Consider the following 14,584-nt stretch of genomic DNA (forward strand, 5'->3'; position numbering starts at 1 on the left):
AGGGGCGGCGCCTAGGAGTAGAGCCTTCTCTGTGGCGGGCCCAGCCCTGTGGAATGACCTCCCTCCGGATATCAGGACTACGTCTGACCTCCGTTCCTTCCGAGTTAAGCTCAAGACCCACCTATTCCAAGTAGCTGGCCTGGCTCAACCATGATCTAACTATATCGCTCCTGACGGGTTTTTATTAGTATAATTCAATTGAATTTATTTATTGGGATTTTTAAATATTGTGACTTTTTCATTGTTTTACAGCTATCAGCCTACCTCCTCCTTGTATACGTCTTATATACGTCCTTGTCATATGTATGTCCTGTCCAGATTTGTATTGTACTTTGTATTCTATTTGTTTATTGTACGCCGCCCCGAGTCCTTCGGGAGAGGGTGCGGCTTAGAAATAAATATTCTATAAATATTCTATTCTATCAATAAATTAGCCATAGCACTAAGTGCATATACTGGTAGAAAGATACCTGTAACCAGTCTAGTTTTATCAGGACAGGAGAGTCTCTGACCAGGAATAGATGGGGATATTTTGTTCTTGACTTTATAACTTCAAAACAGTTAATGCTTTTCTTATTTATCCTACCCTGAAGTAGGTCATTAATAAGTCATTCAACAAACCCTCAAATGGGGTAAAATTGGAGCTCTGGATAGTAGCTGAGAAATATAAAATTCCAAGTGCATGTGCTTCTTTCTTGTGGGAAGGGAAAAGGAAGGGAAGGAAACTGATTCTCAGTTTAAAGGACTTCCAAATTCATTTGATTACATTTGACTCTCCCGGGCAAATCAAATCTTAAAGGTGGCTACCAAGATGGCAGGAACTAAAAAAAGTATTAGAATAAAAGATCAAATAAAATATATAGGCTAAACAATTTGCTCATGTACTGTACAATGGTGGAAGTAATAGTGCCGTTAGAAGCCATGTCCAAAATCAGAACATGGAAGAAGATTGAAGCCTGGGAGGTGGGCTTTCTTCCCATAACAAATGGTTTGGTCATGACTACTAGAGATGGTAAGAAAACAACCCACTGCGGAATGTTGTTCGCCACCATTAAAAGACTGGCAAGATCCGAGTCCAACCGGTAAGATAAAAAGATGGGAGCTGAAACCACCCTGAGCCCCTATACACCGAAACCCATTGCGTGTTCAAACAAAGAACCACCATTCGTCACTTGAACTACAATCCAGTTCTTACCTTTCACCAGTCTGAAAAAGGCCAGTTCACAACACTCACCTCTCCCAATTTGTCTAACTTCACGTATGTCTCCAGCTTCCCAAAGCCAATCTCCGACTAAATGAAAAAAGAACAAAGTGTAATGGATCTGCCCTCTTCGGTCTGGGGTGCTTAGAGAGTCAGTAACAGCAGCAGTTGTTGACCTGCAGTACTTAGTACCGATCCCGCACCAGTGAAGGAACAATGGGAAGTAGGAAGGAGGGACAGACGATTCCTATTTACCAAAGAGACTCTGCGTAACCGCCTGCTCAAGGGTTTGTCAAAGAGAGGACTGTTGAGGGTCAGCTTCTCCAGGTAGCCTTCGGGCAGACGGATGTCAGCTGGGAGTGACAGGCGCTTGTTAATATCCTGGGAAGCAAGGAGAAATTAGTCCGCTTTGTTTATTAAAGCATCCCAAAATTAGAAGCCTAGATGGATGGATGGATGAATGGACTGACAGATAGTAAAAGGAAATGCACAGGGCTAGAAGTGAAGAAAGCAGAGTCTCCAGTTTCTCCTGCACTAGCCTGATACAAATAAATAAATAAATCATAACTTCTCCTTTAACCAGTATGAAATCTAAGCAAAGACTAGGTAAGCCTGAGAAGAGCATCAATAACCTTTGGATTCTTCAGGACATTTGGGGGTGGTCTAGAAACCTTGGTAGGAGTTTCCTGTGCAATCTCACAAACCCATATATGGGAATACAAAGAAGTCACAAGGAACGATCCAATTTTACTGAATATGTTAAACTTGGTATCTGGATTAACAAATAGTAGACCTAAATAAACCACTAACAAACCAACCCCCAGTTTAATTTAGTCTAACATGCAGTACAAACCCGGCAAGGAATTTGGTGCAAAATCTATGCATTTATCAAATGTTTGTCTTACTTTATCTGAGGTTACTTGGAGTAGACTTTGCCTTCCCTAACCACTGAAGTTAAGAGAGTGTAACTTGAGAAGCAGGACATCTTTATTCCTTTCACATCTCTCCTTACAAAAACAGCCCATTATAATGGCAGACAGAGAACTCTTTGTTCCCACCTTAAGCTGTCCATCCATCATCACCAGCCAGCACCCACATACCTCAGTGGAAATCTTGCGCGCCGGGTTGTTCCGCATGCGCACTCGGACTGGAGACTGCACCTCATCTGATGATGTTCCTGATGCCTGATCACTCTCACCATCCGAACCCATTTTGAGGTCCTCGTGAACAATTTCTACACCAAGGAGAAAGGCAGATGAAGACACGGTGGGCAGAGAGGACTCACCCCATTCCCTCCAATATTTGTAAAGCTGGGCTGCAGAAGGAAGGAACGGATCAGCCCAATGTGTTGGAACTAGAACTCCCATCATTCCCTGGCCATGAGCTATGCTTACTGAAACTTCTAGAACTGCAATCCCATTACAATTGGTGGGCACTAGTCGGGAAGTGACTGCTGTCAACCTCTAAGCATAATGTTTTATGTAAACATTTTACGTAAATGCCCTTCTTTTCAGTTTGAAACCATTTTATGAATGTACCACATATAGCAACCCAACACTAATTTTCCCCCATTTTGGGGGAGGGGGCAATCTCAATTCTATCTTTCCAGAAGGTTTAGACATGTTGCCATCATGCTGTACCTTCACAAAGGAAGTAAGGCTATCTATTCACTTTTTTAGACTGATCACAATTTTAGGGGGTTCCCTGCATATAAAAAGCTACAACAACATGTAAGAGCCTTCGTTATACTTTCCCTCTTCCATGTAATTATCCTTTATTAGCAGGATCTTAAGTTCTACAACCTACTTAATTATCTTACTCAGCTATAGGGGGGTATAGGTAAGATCAGAAAATGGGATAACATATTCTGATCTCCTTCTGTCCACTTCATTTGTTTGTTAAATTTATTTGGCCTCCCGTCTCATTTCAGAGCGACTGTGAGCATAAAAAACATTAAAATTGTCCAGTATAAATATACACCCAATTATTCCCTGATTTATTAATCATTTCTAATAACATAGCTTGATTAATTGTGTTACTTATAATTATGTTACGGTAGCTCCACAATCTCATGTAAAAAGTCCTCTAAATGTTCAGTATCATATTTAAGTATGTAACAATCAAAAGTATATACCACTGTGGGCCAGCCTTCCTCAACAGGATGCCGTTAAAAAACGATAGCATCACCCATCTTCACCAGACAGCATGAGGCACTGGAAAGTGTAGTCCAGCACATCTAAAGAGCACCAGATTTAGGAAAGTTGCTCTGGGAATGGGATTACACTGGCTCTCTGACTCTGTGCATCTTTTTAAACACAACATGAACCTTGAGATCTACTTCAGTATTTTTTAAAAAATAGCTATATGATGAATTCATGTCAGTGATACTCTAAAGCAGTGGTTCTCAACCTGTGGGTCGGGACCTCTTTGGGGGTCGAACGACCCTTTCACAGGGGTTGCCTAAGACCATCAGAAAACACATATTTTCAAAAAAATATGGAAAACATAAAATAATTTTATGGGTGGGGGTCACCACAACATGAGGAACTGTATTAAAGGGTCGCGGCATTAGGAAGGTTGAGACCCACTGCTCTAAAGAATCCAAACAGTATTTTCTTACCTAATGCCTTTAATTTCCCACATTCCCAGCCTCCATAGTCATTGTTATGTATCATAAGCCAAAAGTGCCTTTTTTGGAATCAGGAAGTTTCAAATCCCAGTAAATTAAATTATAACTCAATACCCCTGGAAGTTACCTGGTTGGGAAAGGCTGATTTAAAAGGACAGCAAATCACTCCATATTGAGTAAGGCCACTGGTCCAGCTGCTCAGCACTCTCTAGAGAGCAACATCAGGGTGGTCTTATGAAAAATTCCCACTTTATTCCTAAAGCACGTCAATCTTTCATCTCTCACAGAAGATTGTGCTAATCAATTTCTGCTCAGAATCATCTTACACAGAGGATGTGCCTGGCATAAACTAGAGATGTGGAGGGCACTAGCCCAGGAAAAATAATTAATAAAAAGTAAATGTGACATCATGGTCAGATTCACATATTATGCTAGGGCAGGATTTTTAAATCATAATTACTGAAAAAAATCTACCTTTAGCTTTAGGGACAACACCTGCTGTAATACGAGTTTCACATATTGGGCTAAGAAATCACACTATGCATTAGCATAGTGAGTGATACCAGCCAGAATAAAACACAGAGATTCAGAATGATGCACTGGATAATACCAAGCCTAATTTCTCTTCAAGTGAGCCCCAGTAATTTGAGACTTCAACTTCCTTACCAAGCTCATCCTGGAGCAGAAACACAAGACCTTGGGTCCCCCAGACTCCTTATTCAAGGAATTGATGTACCCCAGCTTGACACAAGAGGCTCAGATGCATAAATAAGTTAACCGGGACTCCAAAAAGCCTCTCTTGAAGTTAGGCTGGCTTGACTTGTGGCCTCAACCCACAATGGGGAGCCCTTACTGGCAGCACAGTGGGAGGTGCAATAGTCACCTAATCGGGCGGTACGGCCGAGGTGAGAGCTCAGGCTGCGGCTGACGGCCAGACGAGGCCTGCGGAAGGAGCCTGCGTAGTGGTGCAGGAAGGCGTGAACGCTGCGGGAGGTGCTGGGATGCACGCTCTTCACTGTGGGGCCTGGGGGGCAGGAGAGGGAGGAGAGGAGGAAAACCCACAGACAGACAGATGGGAGGAAGTGGTATGGGAGATGCAGGAAAAATGGAGGGGTACACAGGTGGCCGGGGAATGTGGTGTTGGGACGGTGAAGAACAGAACATCAGCAAAAGGAGAGAAGGGGAGTGGTAGGAGGGGAAACACCAGTGAGAAGCAGAAGTAGCAGCAACAGAGGGAGAAGGAAGGTCGGATCCCAGAAAATGGAACACCAGAAGAATATCCATCTCCACCCACCACCAAAAAGTGGAAGTATAAACAGGGGGAGGGAGGGTAAAGTGGAAACAAAGGGGAACCCCAAGCAACATCGCAAAGAGAGTGATATGGAAAAGACAGATGCACGAGAGGCGGGAAAGGTAAAGAAGTGGTCGAGCAAACAGCCCACAACAAAGAACGGAAGGCACGGGGGACAGACAGTGGCCACCACATAAGCGAAGGGATTGATGCCACCACAGAAGAAGGGAGGCCAATATAAACAGAAAAATGTGGGGGGGAGGGGAAAAGAGGGGAAAAAAAGAGAAATATGAAGGAAGGAAAAACAAAACACAAATCAAAGTAGAATGGAAATCAAACTTAAAAGACAGCCCTCAGCCAAGGGGCAGGATTAGGGATATGATATAACGAAGAGACAGGACTTACCTGAGTGAGACAGCCTTCTCCCTACCATTTTAATAGCTGGAGACCCCACCCCACCCCTCAAATAAATTTGAGACTGGAATATTTATAGTATAACAATGAGCAATATTGGTTTGCTGCACAAAATATGTCTTCTAGTGTAGCTTTTCATGAGTTTAGCCAATTCTATAGGATCTCAGCTGCGTTCTTAGAAGTGAAATGTCAATATTCCAGTCCTCACTATTACACTGGTAGCCCTGACCCAGCAAAGGCAAGATGGGTTGAGTAGTCCACAATGAATTTCCAGATGTCTATCCGCCTTGACTATGCCTATGGCTATTTTTTTTTTAGTTTTGGCAAAAGAAACATCTTAAGTCATAATTGCTGATTTCACCTGCACTAATGCTCAGGATCAGACTCAGAACTGCTTTCTACCAAACTGTTTCCCCCAAAAATAAGACCTCCCCTGATAGTAAGCCCAATCGGGCTTTTGAGCGCATGCGCTAAAATAAGCCCTCCCCCGAAAATAAGCCCTCCCCCAAAAGATTGCAACACAGCAGCAGCCATGAGGTGACCACGCTCGCCGCTTCCTGCACCTCAAAAATAATAAGACCTCCCCGGAAATAAGGCCAAGTGCTTTTTTTTGGGGGGGGGGGGTCAAAAGAAAATAAGACCCTGTCTTATTTTCAGGGAAACATGGTATGCTATTCTGCATCCATCCAACATGTCCTTCATTTTCTGCTATTTATGAGTTTAGGATGGTGAAAATAGGTCCTCATGCTGGCATAGAGAGAGAGAAATAGGATGCATCCTTTTCCCCTTCACCTTTAATACCATCATTTTTCACCTCTGAAGCTGTCCATTACTGTAGCCTAGGCAGCTCAGTTCTTAGTTTCACAGCTGGGTAAAAGGGCCTCCAAGTTGCAGGGAATTATCTGACCGTTTGCAAAGGAAGTTGCTAAAACTCTTGTGAAAAGCATTCTGCTGAGTGTGCTGATTCTACACAATGGGGGCACATTTATGTCATTTTAACACAGAACAGCCCTACTTAAGCCAGGGTTTGGCAATGTTCAAGAAGTCAGGAGCCACATTTCTGCCTCCTTATCTTCCAGAGGGCTTCAAGGAATGTGTCCATTTTTTTTAGAATTGGGGGGAGGGGGATATTCAGTGGTAGAAATGGAAGCCTCCGGGGAAGCAAACCAATCACCTCTCCTTAAATTTCCAAATGCTAGTTTGAAAGCCGCTTCCAAATTTTCACTGACCTATTTTGCTGGTAAGGAAGTTAAAGGTGAGAACATGAATCATTTGCATCCAGATGTCTCCCATTTCAGTTCCCATCCTTCAAAACTGAAAATATGCCACCCCACAAAAAAAAAAAAAAAAAAAAAAAAGTTAAAATCAGCCTGACAAATGTACTGCATATTTTTGGGGCCTTTTAAAAAAGCAACTTGTATCCTGTGGGATTCTACTCAGGCTTACAGCTTGTTGCCCTTAATAAACTGCCATGACACTTCTATGTGAGTGAGTGGAGAGAGCTGCAAGCTGTATAAATTTTAGCATTACAAATGTGCTTTTTCAAAAATATTTTCAGTACAAAGGGCAACCTTCGCATTCTGTCCTGGATGTCCCACTCCAAAATGCATTCTTGACTCCTTTGCACACCGTTACTCAGCCTGCTGCAGGACCAGTGATGGGGGTCTATCTCCAAAGACAGTCCAAAAGCTTCAGTGAATACAAAGAGCCCCTGCCCAGAGTCTGAACAAGGCCAGGAGATCAGAAAACATTCTTTCGGTTTTGTGCCATCTCCTGGTTGTCCAGATGCTTTCATTCCTAATCCCAGATGCTATCTTAATTTCTGAATACCTGGAAGCTTTTATTATCTAAATGACTAATCCCATCCCTATAAATCCTCTCTATCTGGCTATTCAGTCACCTATAAATCCTATTTAATAAAGTTTACATTAGAAAATCTTCTGGGTCCATTTGCCAGTGCATAAAAGTTTCACATCAGAAGTTTATTTTAAAAAAAAAAGAAGTTTAGACAGGGAGCAAAGTTTGATAACTTCAACAGAATTAATAAAAAGCTTGAGCTTAAAGAAGCTTTGCCAAGCACCCTATGATCTTGCTGCTATAGCCGCTCTCCTTTGTAGGCTTGTTAGCATAATGTGTTCTGTTAAGGGTACAGCCAAGAAAAGCGATTGTAAGTAGATCAGGAAAAAACAAAACCTGCCAATTCTTTCTCTGAGGAAGCAAAGATGAAGGAGGGAACTCACCATTATCGCTGCTGTTGTTTTCCTCTATATTAATGGGTTCATTGAGGTTTTTCTCTACAGTTCGGCTCCCCCGCAGAGTCATGGACAGCTGCCTCTTGATCTTCTTCATCCGATCCATGATGGGGAAGGGGCTGGAGTCACTGCTGAAGGTACGGGATGAGGAAACGTTAGCCAGGGTGTTAAACAAGCAATTTTATTTGGTATAGAATATGTCAGACGTAGCAAAACGAATGCAGCATTAGACTGCAGCTCAGATTCTTCGCCAAACAGTAGCTAGTAAAAACTTCAAATGAATGCCCTCAATTAAAATGGATTTAAAAAAAACCAAAGTGACTCATCAAAGTTCCTCCAAAATTCACGGACATTTCTTAAGAGACTTTCAAACGTTATCGACATATGATTTTTAAACAACATTTTAGACACATGTAATACAGCTGGACAAGGCAGCATAGTCTAACATCCAGAAGATTACAGCCAAAGATGTGACTGGAGATTTCAAACCAACAACAAATCTCTTACTTTACTTGATCCCCAGGTTGAATAGTGCAAGATAAAGCAACCTATGGTTCCAACAGCTCCATCCAGCTTGACCAAAAGTGCCAAAACTGCTCTGGATCTTTTCCTGTTTCACCTTGCATGTTTTTGTCCTTTCTATTCGCTCCTCTGGAGAACTTCCTTTTGCACATCTCAGCCACCGTTTCCTAGTCCACAACCTGTATTCCTTGGCCTAGCTTCACTCCTCCTTTTTCCATCATTCCATCCCTAGGTCTACCTGCTCATTCCCCTTCTAGGTTTTGACCAGCTCTTCCGGTCATTTGTTCTTAGGTGAAAAGAAAGCATGACAGTCAATCACTGCCAGAAACTACAGAAGTACCAACCACCATAAATTCTCAGCACCGTGTAGTGATACAAATAAACATATGGTTTTAATTTTTAAGGAGATGGAAGCATAAAATAAATTGTGTTTCTGCATACTAAAGGTCGGTGCAAATATGAATGGCAGGGGAATCGCTCATAGAACCAAGAGCATGCTGGTTATCAAATTAAACTAGGGCAGAGAGCAGCCAACATCCTACACAATGACACTATGAAATTCACCATTGTACAGCTATCTACACTGGGGATTAGATAGCTTCGTAAAGAATACGACTGATGGTAGCTATTACCTCCAGTACAGAAGCCTGTATCTCAATAACTGTTCCTTGAGGGGAAAAGAGGAAACCCTATTAAACTTGTATGATGCTTAAGCATCTGATTACCTACCATCTGTGGGAACAGAGCACATTGCCTAAGTGGCCTTTGATATGATCTAACAGATATTTTGTTGCATCCCCCCACCCCCCCCCAAAAAAAGAACATCTAAAAATCCAGGAACACAACCAGCCCTTTTTTTTTCATCTCATGATAGATGGCAGAAGCAGCAGAGCTTACTCTTCGTAGTCAAGACACGCTCTACTTCACACTTTTGTCCACAAGTAGTCCTCGACTTACGACCACAATTAAGCCCCAAATTTATGTTGCTAAGTGAGAAATTGGAAGTGAACTTTGCTGCGTTTTACGACCTTTCTCGCCACGGTTGCTACGTCAATCACTGCAGTTGTTAAGTTAGTAACCCAGTTGTTAAGTGAATCTGGCTTCCCCCCCTGACTTTGCTTGTCAGAAAGTCGCAAAAGGCGATCACATGACCCCAGGACACTGCAACCGTCATTAATATGAACCTGTTGCCAAGCATCCAATTTTTGATCATGTGACCACGGGGATGTTGCAATGGTCGTAAGTCTGAAAAATGCTCGCAAGTCACTTTTTCCAGTGCTGTTGTTAACTTTGAATGGTCCTTAAACCAACTCTTGTAAATTGAGGACTACCTGTACTGTGCTTTCTTTGATCAACAAGATTCCTCAGGCTTATACTGGCTTCCACAAAAGTGAGACAACGTTCCTCTTCTAGGTTTAAAAAAAAGCTAATACTGAAGCTTAACACCACACATTCTCTCCTTCATTATCTCTAAGAAAGTCATTCAAAACCCAACGAAATCGAGAAATTCCCCGCTGTGCTGCCAATTAAGCACCCCAACCTTTTCACACAAATTCAGTGAAGGATCTATTCTTAAGAGCCATTCTAACCTCCAACAGGAAAGAACTGAGGGAGCCAAAACAAGCCTAGCTGGAGTGGCTTTATAGCAAGGGACTCAACATGCAATCTCTTTTTATAGTATGAAATCATTAAATGACAGGAGGTAGATTGGATTTAAGAACAAACATACTTCCCGAAAGGTAAATTCAAGTAAAGCTTGTCAAGAGGCAATCTCACCATAACTCTCCTTCGAAGTGTGGGTGGGTGTCTCTCTCTCTCTCTGTGTGTGTGTGTGTGTGTGTGTGTGTGTGTGTGTGTACATACATGTATGTATATACATGTATGAAAGGCATACAATCTTACACGGGAAAAGACCCGAATACAACAAGACCAGCAGACACACCCCCGTGAAAATCTACGAAAACAAACCTACATGTATGTGTATACACACACACACACACATTAAATGTGATAAGCCCATTGGATATTAGGGTATAACATCAAAGGCAGCTTATACAAACCTTCATCTGGACACTGTAGAAAATTAAACAACCTAACAATAAAACAGTCAATGGCCTGAGGACAGAACTAGCTCCTGGGATACCTGCCAGAGACTGGAAAACATCAATAGATTGGCCATCCACCCTTCCCCAAGCTTCTGCTCTCAGAGCTAATTATTTAGTGATGAAGGAAAAAATAATGCGTGCCTCCAAGGTGTAGTAGTCTCAGTTCACGTGGAATGACACACAGGGCTGTCTCTACAAAAAGGGAAAGGCAGAGCTAGGTGGAGACCTGGAATGGTAGCGAAGCATGGAAGGAAAAAGAGCTCTTATGTCCTTTGTCACCTGCCCTGTAACCCAATTAGCCAGTTGCCCTCGGGCACAAAGAAGAATGTTGTATAGCCGGCTTCTGTGCGTGGAAGTGGGCCTAGACAAATGAGACCCAAGAGGTATGTCAAATCTGCAGCTTCCCCAAAAAACAGGCACAGAGTTTATGTAGCAAATTGTAGGATTTCTAAAGTAACAACTCGGAGGAGAAGGATTCTTCAATAGCAGTAGGTTTAAGACGCCACCGTTCAGACTGGCTTTTTATGTCATACTTATAAACCAAATTGGAATCTGGGAAAATGTTCTGCCCTGGGTCATTGTGGCTGACAATACAATTAGCATAATTGATGCTAAGCGCATAATTTGAAGGGTGTGAATCCCCGCAGAAAGCCACTCTTCCCCATCTGTGGCATTCCTGAGGAAAAGAAGGATGACGTCATCATCTGAGGCCTGAACAAGCTGTGTTTGGGCACAAACCAAATTTGGAGGCTTTCTTGCTCTCATCTACTTCTGGAGCATTTATGAAACATAAACACAAAGAATGGTAACGAATAAGGAATGACCTATCATCTATGGCAGGGGTGTCCAAACTTGGGAACTTTAAGACTTGTGGACTTCAACTCCCAGAATTCCCCAGCCAGCATGGCTGGCTGGGGAATTCTGGGAGTTGAAGTCCACAAGTCTTAAAGTTCCCAAGTTTGGACACCCCTGATCTATGGGAACAGAGCACATTGCAGTCTTTAGTATGATTTAACACATATTTTGTTGTATCCCCGGTCTAGCCATGCACTTCACAGATAAGATCCAAACCAAGGAAGTGGATCTGCTGACGGCCATAATTTGTCAAAAGTGGAATACGCTTTCCCTCTTCGCAACTGGGCCTACATACAACTTGGACAAGTCTAATGTCAAAAAGCCCTCATTGCCGTATTTTGCTGCAAGGTGACTGTGACATTCCTAGTATTAGTCATATGTTGCACATTCAAAATGCTACCTTTGCTTGTAAACAGAACAAGCGACTTCCCCCCCCCCCATTTAATACTCTTGTGTATTTACTGTCTTTCTTACATGCAGACTTTGCAAAACGCTTCAAGCTACCAAGACAGGCACAGCCCATCAGCCACGTACAGTGGCTAATGATTTATTCAAATGTCTCCCCTTGTTTCATTACCGCAGGCAGACAACAGCAAAAAAAAAAAAAAAAAAAAACCCTCCCACCAGATTTATTTATATACTCCACTGCAGCCTAGGTAGCCATCAGACCAGCGTGGCCCAAAGTTGTACCTTTACTGAGTAGCAATCAGCAGGGGGGACTTCTCACGACAAGAAAATGAACATGATTGCATATTTATGCCTGTTGCTAAAACTGTAGCTGCAAGGGGCATACAAAACATTTCAAATTCAAAATGGCTCAAGCTCACCATCCTCGAACACCATCCTGTTCGCGTTCAGCATGCACATTGCAGGTGTGAAGAAAGGAATTCAAACATTTTGCACATTTTTACTTTTAAAAATATCCTTTATTTGCGATTATCAGCAGAGTCTCTTTCTATGTTGGCCTAGGACACTCTCATTTGTTAACATTCAGTAAAGGCAAGCTTTACTGAAATTTACACCCTTGGCCAATAAAGAATTCTATTCTATTCTATTTTCAGTTGTATACAATGAATGATAAAAAGGAGATTTTGAAACCAAAAGCTCCAGTCACTCAGTTCAGCAGACGCCTCAGATCATGATACCCAAGTTTGCCTTCCACAACCTGGCTCCTGTACATTTGTAATATTCCAACTCCAACTCTGGGCCTGCATGGTCATTAGAAATCCAATAGAGCAAATAAAGCATATTTTAAATTTTAAGTACGTATTTTTGGCATAAACAATACTCAGCACAATCCCCCAAACCATGTATAAATAGCACTCCTATTCTGAGCGGAATTTGAACAGACAGCTTGAACATTAAGGATGCGAGTTGCAATATTGAATGGCTTAAGCATTAGATACATTATAGTTTTGTACCTTCTAACCTTGAGCTCCCGAAAGAAAGGCAGGATATCTGATAAATCCATACCTTTAAGGGTAATGCTCAGGATCAGAGGAAGACAATTTGATTTTGCTGAATACAAACAATGCTGGAAAGGGAAATGAATGCTCACTTCTGGTTAGAAAGGACTGTTTTATACATTTGTGCTCCCCATCATTTCTAGAACGCATTTCCTCCAGCTAGCTCCGGGTGGGAAAACTTGTGGACCTCTACCCAAGTTTTTCCAATTACCTACATCGGCTATGTTCCTTGCCAGGCCCAAATATCCTTGAGTCAAAAAGATATGACAACCTTGGAGCCCAGGATTGTGAGACAGGCAGTGAACAGTAGACAGGCTATGAGTGAAGATGACATCCTTCACCTCAGTTTGTCACTTTGTGTTAAGAGCGAGCAGGGGAAGCCCTCATTAGCTTGGGATAATTTTAGGATGTAGAGCTATTGCCACCAGCACCCCCACTAGGAAATGTATACAGGAAATACAGCAGTGATGTTTTCCAATGAGGGGTGCCCAAAATTTCCAGTCTTCCTTTGGAAGCATTGGAGTTTGAGGGAGTATGTAAAGCAGGTGTATTTTACTTCCTATTTCTTCAGAAAAATATATCTATATATCTATATATCTATATCTATATCTATCTATCTATCTATCTATCGTCTATCTATCTATCTATCTATCTATCTATCATCTATCTATCTATCTATCTATCTATCTATCATCTATCTATCTATCATCTATCTATCTATCATCTATCTATCATCTATCTATCTATCATCTATCTATCTATCCATCTATCTATCCATCTATCCATCCATCCATCGATCTATCTATCATCTATCTATCTATCTATCTATCTATCTATCTATCTATCTATCATCATCTATCATCTATCTATCCATCTATCTATCCATCTATCTATCCATCTATCTATCCATCTATCTATCATCTATCTATCATCTATCTATCTATCCATCTATCTATCATCTATCTATCTATCTATCTATCTATCTATCTATCTATCTATCATCTATCTATCTATCTATCTATCTATCATCTATCTATCTATGATCTATCTATCTATCCATCTATCTATCCATCTATCTATCCATCTATCCATCCATCCATCGATCTATCTATCATCTATCTATCTATCTATCTATCTATCTATCTATCTATCATCATCTATCATCTATCTATCCATCTATCTATCCATCTATCTATCCATCTATCTATCCATCTATCTATCATCTATCTATCTATCTATCATCTATCCATCTATCTATCATCTATCTATCTATCTATCTATCTATCTATCTATCTATCTATCTATCTATCATCTATCTATCTATCTATCTATCATCTATCTATCTATGATCTATCTATCTATCCATCTATCTATCATCTATCTATCTATCTATCTATCTATCTATCTATCTATCTATCATCTATCTATCTATGATCTATCTATCCATCTATCTATCCATCTATCTATCCATCTATCCATCCATCTATCTATCTATCATCTATCTATTTATCTATCTATCTATCATCTATCTATCCATCATCCATCATCCATCCATCTATCTATCTATCTATCTGGCTGGAGCCCACATGTGGCCTTCAGGTTGTCTACCATTACAGCAGCAGTCCCCAACTGTTTTGGGTCTGCAGACCAGCAGCAGCAGCAGCAGCAGTGGGGGGATGATTGCCTGGGCACAACCTAATCCAACACATGCACAAATAAAGCTTTGCACACTTGCCCACAACTTGCGTGGCCCCAGTACCCAAAAGCCTGGGGATTGGGAACCTTGGCCTACAGAACAAAGTGCGGCTCTCTGAAATTTCAGACAGAGGTTTTTGCCAGCACCATATGA

At 41.6% G+C, this 14,584-nt stretch overlaps 1 protein-coding gene across 7 annotated transcripts in view; it reads right to left on the reverse strand.

Annotated features, from left to right (window-relative positions):
- The window catches only part of CDK16 (cyclin dependent kinase 16), a 96,167-nt gene that overhangs the window by 33,809 nt on the left and 47,774 nt on the right, over positions 1-14,584 (reverse strand). For 5 of the 7 annotated variants that reach the window (XM_081938032.1, XM_081938029.1, XM_081938027.1 and 2 more), the window contains exons 2-6: positions 7,776-7,918; positions 4,714-4,854; positions 2,302-2,435; positions 1,457-1,582; positions 1,235-1,291 (exon numbers count right to left, since the gene is read on the reverse strand). In XM_081938032.1, the coding sequence (XP_081794158.1) occupies positions 1,235-1,291; positions 1,457-1,582; positions 2,302-2,435; positions 4,714-4,854; positions 7,776-7,893 (576 nt within the window). In that variant the 5' untranslated portion in view covers positions 7,894-7,918. Of the gene's footprint in view, positions 1-1,234; positions 1,292-1,456; positions 1,583-2,301; positions 2,517-4,713; positions 4,855-7,775; positions 7,919-14,584 lie in introns of those variants that run through there. The other 2 variants (XM_081938028.1, XM_081938033.1) reach the window with 2 other exon arrangements.

The sequence above is a fragment of the Natrix helvetica genome (genome assembly GCF_964273705.1).
Source record: "Natrix helvetica genome assembly, chromosome: 1".
Lineage (NCBI taxonomy): Eukaryota > Metazoa > Chordata > Lepidosauria > Squamata > Natricidae > Natrix > Natrix helvetica.